The sequence below is a fragment of the Anolis sagrei genome, chromosome 2, assembly GCF_037176765.1.
Source record: "Anolis sagrei isolate rAnoSag1 chromosome 2, rAnoSag1.mat, whole genome shotgun sequence".
Classification (NCBI taxonomy): domain Eukaryota; kingdom Metazoa; phylum Chordata; class Lepidosauria; order Squamata; family Dactyloidae; genus Anolis; species Anolis sagrei.
This window is the reverse complement of record NC_090022.1, coordinates 154833067-154845453: the sequence shown is the minus strand read 5'-3', so window position 1 is coordinate 154845453 and position 12387 is coordinate 154833067. Positions and strand designations below refer to the sequence as shown.

Here is a 12387-nt window from a genome sequence, read left to right as displayed (position 1 = left end):
TCATCAGCTGGGGACCCCTCCCCCCAGCACCAACTGCCGCTCCGGGACAGAGTGAAGAGAGATGGGGCCAGGGGACAGTTCCATCTTGTCTCTTGCATATGTCATCAGCTGGGGACCCCTCCCCCCAGCACCAACTGCCTCTCTGGGACAGAGTGAAGAGAGATGGGGCCAGGGGACAGTTCCATCTTGTCTCTTGCATATGTCATCAGCTGGGGACCCCTCCCCCCAGCACCAACTGCCGCTCTGGGACAGAGTGAAGAGAGATGGAGCCAGGGGACAGTTCCATCTTGTCTCTGGCATATGTCATCAGCTGGGGACCCTCCCCCCAGCACCAACTGCCACTCTGGGACAGAGTGAAGGGGGGGGGGCAGGGGACAGTTCTATCTTGTCTCCTGTGCTATGCTAATAATATAATATAATATAATATAATATAATATAATATAATATATATTGTATATAGATATAATATTTAAAATATTATAATGTAATGCAATATAATACTAATAATTATACTATGATATTATAATTATATATTTATATTACATGTAATATTACTAATAATGTTACAATATAATGGTATAGTACAATGTAGTAACATTTAATACTGATATTGTACTATGCTAACAACATAATATATTGTATGTATATATATCTTGTAAGTCGCTCTGAATCCTCTTCGGGGTGAGAAGGGCGGCATATAAATGTCGTAAATAAATACATAAATAGAGTAAGGTTACCTCTATTCTATCATGCATAGACAGTTCGGTAACTGTGAAACAAATAAAAGTTAGAGCGATGCAGGCATTACGTTTTGGCCCACCCGCGTACAGTACAATTCCGTTACTCACAGTTTCGTTCATCTATCCACATCTAACAAAACATATCTTCTCTAAGAAATTTCTGAATCCTCCAGGTATTCTGTGGCATTATAAGGCAGCAGCTTCTGTCTTCCTGATAGTAGGCAGTTCTGATGAAGTTAATCATTTGACTCTCCCAGTGCTGGCTATTCTTACAGATGGGGCATCCCCATTCAATTGTCATTTATGTGGGAAAATGCAGCCTGTCATTGGTTTCTGTACACTGACTCTCTTTATAGTGCAGGCAAACTCGTGAAACAAAGGCTACGGCTCTATAGACTAAAATGTTTGCCTTAATATGGATATCCAATCCAGGGTCAAAATCTGCATTAGCCTATTTCCCAATTGACTGTCAAAGTGTTCCAGAGCCCTGCCATGTTCAACACGCTGACAAGCAAATCTGCCCCTGTTCATGGTTGATTTGCAGCCTCTCTCAAAGAGAAGTCCTCCGTGTCAAGTTGTCAAGAAAAAAGAACTCCGCATTGAAATTGCCAAAGGAAATGAAATTAATGAAGCCTTAAATGTATCAAAGAGGTTCCCTGACAAACTGACAAGGCCTGTCAAGCTAATTACAACCAGCATACGATAATCCCAGAGCGAGGGATTGCAGCACTTCCAAGTAGGTAAGGGGTTTGCAACGTGTGGGGAAAAATCATCTTAGTGCAAGGCAATGACCTGAACAGCAACTCTAAAAAAGATCAGGCAGGCAACGATATTCAACTGCAGTCACCTGGAATGGCGCAATGGGTTAAACCCTTGCGCTGGCTGAACTGCTGACCTGGTTGAAGAAAACACTACTCACTTCCACCTAGGAGGCTAGGATACTTCTTACTCCTGCCCTGAGCAAAGATACTCAGAATTCTGATGCCTATCAGAAAGAATGTATAGCACCGCCTTCCGCAGCCTGCTGCTTTCTCCAGCCAATTACAAAGCTTCTCCACATTTCCCTCCAGGCTGCTCCTAAGCTCCGCCCCCTCTAGGAAATGGGTACTGGATTATATTCTGCAGAAATGGTGGGTCCTTCAGGGCTGGGGTTGGGTAGGACATTTAGGCAGATTGCATCCTCAGGGGAAGTAAACAGCCAGAGGATGCCTCTGTGGCATGCTAACTGAGCAATTTGCTTCAATTGCAGTTTTGTAGTGTTACCAGTAATATAAACTGCACATGTTCACGCATGCATGGTGTGAAAGATTGGGGATTTATTCTAACAATCCCAACGCTGTACCACCAAATTGTAAAGCAACATTATATAAATTCAATTAAGTGTTTGGAGGCTGTTGAGTTTTTGCCACCAACACACTATATTCTGAGGTAATGTTCAGTGATCACTGGTTACCACCACACTTAAAAGGAATATTTAGCTTCTGGTTTGGCAAGAGGTTTTGAGTAAACTGGATTGTGCTGGATTCGCACTCAGGGCTCTGAACTCTGAGATAAATATAAATAACTGATGAGAGTCTTTTAAAATGTCGCTGCCACCAATCTTAAAATTCTGTTTCTCCACCTGCTATGGAACTATTTCACATACAGGCACTCTTGAGACAGTTGTTGTTTAACAAAGAACAAAGTTGTTTATTTGTGAGAACTTCAACAATACAGGCACTTAAGCTTAACAGTTGCAATAATGTGTTGGAACGTATGGTTACTTTAAAAAGACACTTCAATATTTAGTTCCAAAAACAACTCTTCACTCCCTCAGGAAACTAGCAGACTTCCCTCTGACTAGAATTCCTAGAAACTCCAGACAGTCCTTTCCCTTGGATCTGTCTATTCTCTATACTAGCTATTCTTCCTAATAGCTATCTATCTTTACTAACTAACCAACTTTTGGCTTCTCTGACTTCTCTTCTCCTAACACTCCCAAACCCCAACTCTCTTCTTCACCACACAAACCCTGACTCAACTTTTCAAACACCAGACCCTGACTGAGCTGTCAGATTTTAAAACTTCCCCTTACAGGCATTTTTTTTCTGCACTCAAGCTAAGCTCCGCTCATTCTTTCCCAGCCAATTAAAAAGCTTCTCCACATTTCCCTCCAGGCTGCTCCTAATCTCCACCCCCTCTAGGAAATGGGTACTCTTTGCACCATCTCATAAAATGGCTGCCGGAATACTTGGGCCTACTTCTTGAGCTTTCCCTGGCCTAAAAGACAGGCAATTCATGACACATGGCCATCACTTGATGATCCCAATTCAAAAAGAGGTTCACAACAATCTGTGACTGAACAGGCATCACTCAAGCTAAGTTCCGCCCACTCTCTCCCAGCCAATTACAAAGCTTCTCCACATTTCCCTCCAGGCTGCTCCTAAGCTCTGCTCCCTCTAGGAAATGGGTACTCAAGATGCTGCCTCCTTGCACCATCTCATAAAATAGCTACCGAAATACTTGGGCCAACTTCCTGAGCTTTCCCTGGCCTAAAAGACAGGCAATTCATGACACATAGCCATCTCTTGATGATCACAAAGAGGCTCACAACAATCTGTGATTGAACAGGCATCATTCAGAATCCTCTGAATCCTTGTAGCAGCTCTTGATCGTGACAGCTATCACAGATATTGAGAGAGCACCAATGCTTGAATACTTGTGATAGCAAGTGGTGACTTCCAATTCAAAGGGAAATGATAAATGTGGGAAATATCATAATTGTTCCTTCCCTTCAGGACAGGTGGAGAACAATGGAGACGTGGCAAGGGTTTTCTCCTATCAGCATCATATATGTCTTAGAGGCATCAAGAGATTTCTTATTGATAAATGATTGCCTGATTCAACTATGAATCATCACAGATAGAAATGTCAACGCGCCTCCGAAGTGTGGCAAACTACTTTTAGGAAGTAATATAAAGACAGCCATTCCTAACAGAGCTCTGGGATCCTGGGAATCATCCTCTAACTGCTCAATTATGAATAGTTTCAGCACTTTCTTCTTCTCAAAAATAACTTGCCAAACTCTGTGATTTCTTTGTTTACCTTCAATACAGCTGTTCCACCCATTCAGCTGATAATCATCAAACTATGTACACATATATTTAAATAGGCCACCGGACTACATTCTCATCTCACTGTTTCCTGTGTTTCTAATCCATACACTATTCCGCTTTTAGTTACAACATAACCAGCTCTCCTCAAAGGGCAGGCGAATTTCAAACAACCCAGGAGACACTTATGGTAAGACCCTCAGTATCTGTGGGGAGTATGTTCCAGGCCAAATCATCGTCACCTAAAACCATAGGTACAATAGATTTGTGTGTGTGTGTGAGCAGCGACTTTGAGAAATTGCAAGTTGCTTCTGGTGTGAGAAAATTGGCTGTCTGCAAGGATGTTGCCCAGAGGACGCCTGTATGTTTTGATGTTTTACGATCCTTGTGGAAGGCTTCGCTCATGTCACCACATGGGGAGGTGAAGCTGACAGAGGGAGCTCATCTGTGCTCTCCCTGGATTCAAACCTCTGACCTGTCTGTCATGCTGGCACAAGGGTTTAACCTATTGCATCACTGGGGCCTCCCCCAGTATATTCTGTTGGTCCTGGGGGTTCTATGTGCCATGTTTGGTCCAGATCCATCATTGATGGGGGGGGGGTGTCAAACTGGTCTCTGGAAGTAGGAGCCAATTGGAAATCCGTCGCAAACATACAAACACCGTCACCCACATACATACATAACCTGTCAGTTTTCAGTCCTGTCGGCCCAAGGGTTTAACCCACTGTGTCACTGGGGGCTCCTGGTACAGCAGAATTATATTATCTTACTTCCTCCCAGCATATCATTTTTTTATCGTGTCAGAAGCGATTTGAGATAACTGCAAGTTGCTTCTGGTATGAGAGAATTGGCCGTCTGCAGAGACGTTGCCCGGGGACACCTGGATGTGTTACCATCCTGTGGGAGGCTTCTCTCATACCCCTGCATGGGAGGCTGGAGCTGACAGATGGGAGCTCATCCCATCTCATGGATTCGAACCTCCGACCTTCAGGTCAGCAGTTCAGCCAGCACAAAGGATTAACCCATTGTGCCACTGTGGTTTATTCAGTTGAATTGAAAGACCTAGAAATTTCAACACAACTCTATAGTAATGAATGAAAGATACCATAGAGCAGTGGTTCTCAACCTGTGGGTCCCCAGGTGTTTTGGCCTACAACTCTCAGAAATCCCAGCCAGTTTACCAACTGTTAGGATTTCTGGGAGTTGAAGGCCAAAAACATCTGGGGACCCCAGGATGAGAACCACTGCCATAGAGTCATCTAGACGACGTAGCAAATCCCCATAGAAACCATTTTCCCCTGGGGATATATAGTTCTGTGGTTATGGGGGGTCTTCCTGTAGTTAACTTATTGAAACTTAGTTGCTTTACTGCAGTGTTTCTCAACCTTGCTAATGCCGTGATCCCTTAATGCAGTTCCTCATGTTGTGGTGACCCCCAACCATAACATTATTTGCGTTGCTACTTCATAACTGTAATCTTGCTACTGTTATGAATCATCATGTAAATATCTGATATGCAAAATGTATTTTCATTCACTGGACCAAATTTGGCACAAATACCCTATATGCCCAATTTTAAATACTGATTTTGATTTTGTCATTTGGAAGTTGTAGTTGCGGGGATTTATAGTTCGCCTACAATCAAAGAGCATTCTGAACTCCACCAATGATAGGATTGAACAAAACTTGGCACATAGAACTCCCATGACCAACAGAAAATATTGGAAGGGTTTGGTGGGCACTGACCTTGAGTTTTGGAATTGTAGTTCACCTACATCCAGGGAGTACTGTAGACACAAACAATGATGGATCTGGACCAAATTTGGCACAAATACTCAATATGCCCAAATGTGAGCAATGGTAGAGTTTGGGGGAAATAGACCTTGACACTTGGGAGTTGTAGTTGCTGGGATTTATAGTTCACCTACAATCAAAGAGCATTCTGAACCCCACCAACGATAGAATTGGGCCAAACTTCCCACATAAAACCCCAATGATCATCAGAAAATACTGTGTTTTCTGATGGTCTTTGGCGACCTCTAGGACACCCCCTCGTGACCCCCCCTAGGTCGCGATACCCAGGTTGAGAAACACTGCTTTACTGTGTCACGACGGAAACAAATGAGAGAATTTGTAGCAAATTGTTTTAATTTCCTCATTAAGCAATGCAATAATAAGTCACGGAAATAGTCTATGCAATAGTTGTTAATGAGCACAATTGATCTAATTTAATAACTGGATTTCATAATTGAAGTATGTCAGTAGTAGACACTCAGCACTTTGATGAAGAGAAACACATCTGATGGTTTCTCCAGGAATCTGGGGAGACATAGCAGGTTATCCTGGACTGTGCTTATGAAAGAAGCTCAGGCTGGACTATATTTTAATTTTTCTTTGGCATATTCTATGTCAGTTCTTCATTAATGATATGGCTCTGAATGCTGTCGTTTCCCCGTTCATCCTGCCATGAACTCGAAATTCAAGGCAATAACCTAATTGACACTAAATGTATTGCTTTAAAATACATCTAACTCAGAAGTCCTGGCTCAGGAGAGTTTATGGCAAGGGGAAATGTATTCTCTGTCATGTTGTAGCCACTCCTAGTTTCTACTGAGCCTGAATTACACACAGTACAATTTGCTTATCCCAGCAGAATGGTTGTGTTCGGGCTAAATTATAGGTGATGGTTGATTTGCCTTCAAGTCTACTTATGCTAAACCTATCATGGGATTTTCTTGGGAATATTTATTCAGAGGAGGGTTTTCTTTGGGCTGTTGTAGGTTTTTTTCGGGCTATATGGCCATGTTCTAGAGACATTCCTTCCTGACATTTCGCCTGCATCTATGGCAAGCATCCACAGAGGTAGTGAGGGTTTTCTTTGCTTCCCTTTGAGGCTGAGAGAGTGTCATCCAAGGTCATCTAGCGGGTCTGAACTCTGCCCCCCAGTGTTGTAGTCCAGCATTCAAACCATAGCACCACACTGGGTCATAACTATAACTATAGGTTATACTTAATGCAATCTATACACTTAACATTTACTGTATGGAAAACGGAATGTTGGAGGACAGGAAAAGATATTTAAAGACGGGCTCAAAGCCAACCTTAAAAACTCTGGCATAGACATTGAGAACTGGGAAGCCCTGGCCCTAGAGCACTCCAGTTGGAGGTCAGCTGTGACCAGCAGTGTTGTGGAATTTGAAGAGGCACGAATGGAAGGCGAAAGAGAGAAACGTGCCAAGAGGAAGGCACGTCAAGCCAACCCTGACCGGGACCACCTTCCACCTGGAAACCGATGTCCTCACTGAGGGAGAAGATGAAGATCAAGAATAAGGCTCTACAGTCACCTACGGACCCACTGTCAGAACACCGAACTTGGAGGACCATCATCCTCGGACTATGAGGGATCGCCTAAGTAAGTAAAATAAGTACTCTACAAGCAGTCTCCAAATTACGAACAAGACAGTTTCTGGGTTGTTGTAGGTTTTTTGGGCTATATAGCCATCTTCTAGAGGCATTCTCTCCTGACGTTTCACCTTCATCTATGGCAAGCATCCTCAGAGGTAGTGAGGTCTGTTGGAACTAGGAAAAAGGGTTTATATATCTGTGGAATGACCAGGGTGGGACAAAGGACTCTTGTCTGCTGGAGCTAGGTGTGAATGTTTCAACTGACCACCTTGATTAGCATTGTGTGGGTTCGTATATGGAAATGCGGTCACGCAGGTAGGAGGGTCCCAAACCGTTTAGGGAAGTCAGCCATAGCAAATCACCTGATGAACCAACGTGGACACAGCATATTATTTGAGAACACAGAAATGCTGGACCACTCTCACAACCACCATGTCAGACTACACAGAGAAGCCATTGAAATACACAAGCATGTGCACAATTTCAACAGAAAGGAGGAAACCATGAAAATGAACAAAATCTGGCTTCTGGTATTAATAAACTCCAAAATCAGGACAGTAAATAAAGACCAACACTCAAAAAACAGGGGAATTCCAAACAGGAAGCAATCAGGACCAGCTAACACCTCCCAACAAAGGATTTCCCCAGGCAGGAAGCAGCCAGGGTTTGAAGCTGCAAGGCCGTTCAATGCTAATCAAGTTGGCCAACTGCAACATTCACACTTGCCTCGAGCAGACAAGTTCTTTCTCCCACCCTGCACATTCCACAGATATAAAAACTCCACTTTCATAGTTTCCTCACAACCTCTGAGGATGCCTGTCATAGATGTGGGTGAAATGTCAGGAGAGAATGTTTGTGGAATATGGCCATAGAGCCTGGAAAATCCACAGCAACCTAGTGATTCTGGCCATGAAAGCCTTAAACAACACATTCCATTCTGGGTTATACTCCAGAAATGTCGTTTTTGTGGCTGCCACAAACTCCCCGTATTTACGCGAGTCTAATGCGCCATCGAATCTAATGCGCACCCCAGTTTTCAAAACCCTGAAACTAGAGTTTTTAACTCTTCTCAGGAAGGTTACAAAAATGTTATGATCATTCTAAATGGTAGCGAATGCCAATTAATCTCCAAAAGGTCACGTTTCCAAAAGACTTTGGAGAGCCTGGTTTTCCAAAAGATTATGATCTAAAAGCCATCTTTTCCCAACAACAACAACAGGATGAATGGAGCTGGACCCCACTTGCACTATGGAATCAAGGGAGATACAGTTGGGTGAGGCACTAGCCCTCTATGGCCAATATGGCTCAAGACCAGGCATGGGCAAACTTAGACCCTCCAGGTGTTTTGGACTTCACCTCCCCCAATTCCTAACAGCCTCAGGCCCTTTCCTTTCCCCCCTCAGGCCCTTTCCTTTCCCCCACTTAACTCTAAAATCAGAACAGTAAAGAAAGAGCAACACTCAGAAAATAGCAGAATTCCTGACAGGAAACAATCTGGGCCAGCTAACACCTCCCAACAAAGGATTCCCTCAGGCAGGAAGCAGCCAGGCTTTGATGCTGCAAAGCTATCCACTGCCAATCAAGCTGGCCAGTTACAACATTCACACTTGCCTCAAGCAGACAAGAGTTCTTTCTCCCACCCTGGACATTCCACAGACATATAAACCCCACTTGCCTAGTTTCCAACAGACCTCACAACCTCTGAGGATGTCTGCCATATATGTGGGCAAAATGCCAGGAGAGAATGCTTCTGGAACATGGCCATACAGCCCGGAAAACTCACAGCAACCCAGTGATTTTGGCTATGAAAGCCTTCGACAACACTCTGGACATCTTAATGCAGTGTTTCTCAACCTTCCTCATACCGTTCCTCATGATGTGGTGACCCCCAACCATAAAATTATTTCCGTTGCTACTTCATAATTGTAATTTTGCTACTGTTATGAATCGTCATGTAAATATCTGATATGCAGAATGTATTTTCATTCACTGGTCCAAATTTGGAACAAATGCCTGATATGCCAAACTTGAATACTGGTGCGGTTGGGGGTGGATTGATTTTGTCATTTGGGATTTGTAGTTGCTGGGATTTATAGTTCACCTACAATCAAAGAGCATTCTGAACTCCACCAGTGATAGAATTGAACCAAACTTGGCACATAAAACTCCCATGACCAACAAAAAATACTGGCAATTGACCTTGAGTTTAGGAGTTGTCGTTCACCTACATCTAGAGACTACCATGGACTCAAAGAATGATGGATCTGGACCAAACTTGGCACGAATACTAAATATGCCCAAATGTGAATCCTGGTGGAGTTTGGGAGAAAATAGACCTTGACAATAGGGAGTTGTAGTTGCTGGGATTTATAGTTCATCTACAATCAAAGAGCATATTGAACTCCACCAATGATGGAATTGAACCGAATATGGCACACAGGCCTCCCATGACCAACATAAAATACTGGAAAGGTTTGGAGGGCATTGATCTTCAGTTTGGGAGTTGTGGTTCACCTACATCCAGAGAGCACAGTGGACTCAAAGTTGGCATGAATACTCAATATACTCTAAACTGGTGGAGTTTGGAAGAAAATAGACCTTGACATTTGGGGCTTGTAGTTGCTGGGATTTATAGTTCACCTACAATCAAAGAGCATTGCGAACTCCACCAATGATGGGGCTGAACCAAACTTGGCACATAGAATTCCCATAACCAAAAAAAAATACTGGAAAGGTTTGGTGGGCACTGACCTTGAATTTTGGAGTTGTAGTTCACCTACATCACCGTGGACTCAAACAATGATGGATCTGGACCAAACTTTGCAGGAATACTCAGTATGCCCAAATGTGAATTCTGGTGGAGTTTGGGGGGAAATAGACCTTGGCATTTGGGAGTTGTAGTTGCTGGGATTTATAGTTCACCTATGATCAAAGAATATCCTGAACTCCACCAATGATGGGATTGAACCAAACTTGGCACATAGAATTCCCATGACCAAGAAAAAACACTGGAAAGGTTTAGTAGGCATTGACCTTGAGTTTGGGAGTTGTAGTTCACCTACATCCAGAGAGCACTGTGGACTCAAACTTGGCATGAATACTCAATATACTCCAAACTGGTGGAGTTTGGAAGAAAATAGACCTTGACATTTGGGGCTTGTAGTTGCTGGGATTTATAGTTCACCTACAATCAAAGAGCATTGCGAACTCCACCAATGATGGGGCTGAACCAAACTTGGCACATAGAATTCCCATAACCAACAAAAAATACTGGAAAGGTTTGGTGGGCATTGACCTTGAGTTTGAGAGTTGTAGTTCACCTGGACCTGGATCTGATGGATCTGGACCAAACTTGGCACAAATACCCAATATGCCCAAATGTGAATATTGGTGGAGTTTGGGGGAAAATAGACCTTGACATTTGGGAGTTGTAGTTCCTGGGATTTATAGTTCACCTGCAATCAAAGAGCATTCTGAACATCAATGATGGGATTGAACCAAATTTGGCACTCAGAACTCCCATGACCAACAAAAAATACTGGAAAGGTTTGGAGGGCACTGACCTTGAGTTTTGGAGTTGTAGTTCACCTACATCACAGTGGACTCAAACAATGATGGATATGGACCAAACTTGGCACGAATACTCAATATGCCCAAATGTGAATACTCGTGGAGTTTGGGGGTAAACAGACCTTGACAATAGGGAGTTGTAGTTGCTGGGATTTATAGTTCACCTACAATCAAAGAGCATTGTGAACTCCACCAATGATGGGACTGAACCAAACTTGGCACATAGAATTCCCATGACCAAGAAAAAACACTGGAAAGGTTTGGTGGGCATTGACCTTGAGTTTGGGAGTTGTAGTTCACCTCCATCCAGAGAGCACAGTGGACTCAAACTTGGCATGAATACTCAATATGTCCAAATGTGAATCCTGGTGGAGTTTGGGGGTAATTATACCTTGACATTTAGGAGTTGTAGTTGCTAGGATTTATAGTTCACCTACAATCAAAGACCATTCTGAACCCCACCAATGACAGAATTGGGCCAAACTTCCCACACAGAACCCCCAAGGCCAACAGAAAAGACTGTGTTTTCTGATGGCCTTTGGTGACCCTTCTGACACCCCCTCATGACCCTCCTCCCAGGGGTCCAGACCCCCAGGTTGAGAAACACTGTCTGAATGATTTCAGGGCAGTTCAAGTGGGGCCAAAGTGCATTGACTCTACAATGAAGATGCTCTCGAGATAAAGCCTGGAAGTTTTCATTTCCACTTCAGAGCAACTCCCAGGAAGTGGGATGACTCAACCCAGACCAACTGTGGCTAGGCGGAGTGAAAACAAACCCAATCTGAACGCGGTTGAGGTTTTCAAGCCCGCCTGATCCAGATCAAGCAGAAAGCAGAGCCTCGGCGCTTTGGTTCAAGTGCTAAGCGGTGCCAAGCTCCACAATGTAGATGCAGAGAGGACCTACCATGCCATTGGAGGCGTTGAGGAGGCAGGTGACGGCCAGGAGCAGCCAGCGCCGCTTGTACACCTTGAAAGGCGCCGCCTCGCCCTCGCCGCTCTCGGGGGCCACCTCCGCGTCCATCCCGAGAGGAGAGCCAGTGGATCTCCGGACGGAAGGGCAGGCATGGAGAAGAGATCCCCGGGCTGAGCCCGCCCCCGCCCTCTCCGATTGGGCGATGCCCCGAAAGCCGGCTTCCCTCGCAAAGGGGAAAACAAGAGGCAGCCGACCAAGTTCCTGGTTCGGGGCCGCGCCCGACCTCCGCTGGGTCCTAGCACCGCTTGGGTTCACCTCCCTCCTCCCTCTTTCTCGAGGCACACTGTACAAGGAATGCAGTTTAGCAACACTTTAATTGCTGGAAGAAACATTCACAAACTTAGATATGCAGATGATACCATTTTGATGGCCGAAAGCAAGGAAGAGCTAAGGAGCCTTCTAACCAAGGTGAAAGAAGAAAGTGCAAAAGCTGGGGTGCAGTTAAACAAACAAAAGAAAACACAGATAGTTCTTGTGGGTTTTTTCGGGCTATATGGCCATGTTCTAGAGGCATTTCTCCTGACGTTTCGCCTGCATCTATGGCAAGCTTCCTCAGAGGTGAGATCTCACCTCTGAGGAAGCTTGCCATAGATGCAGGCGAAACGTC

The 12387-nt window shown here is 44.3% G+C and overlaps 1 protein-coding gene across 1 annotated transcript in view; it reads right to left on the bottom strand.

Moving 5' to 3' along the window:
• The window catches only part of SLC49A3 (solute carrier family 49 member 3), a 35576-nt gene extending 23591 nt beyond the window's left edge, over positions 1–11985 (bottom strand). Inside the window, exon 1 of the mRNA XM_060763722.2 lies at positions 11712–11985. Coding sequence (XP_060619705.2) covers positions 11712–11828 — 117 coding nt within the window. The 5' untranslated portion in view covers positions 11829–11985. The remainder of the gene's footprint in view (positions 1–11711) is intronic.
• Between the last annotated feature and the right edge of the window lie 402 nt (positions 11986–12387).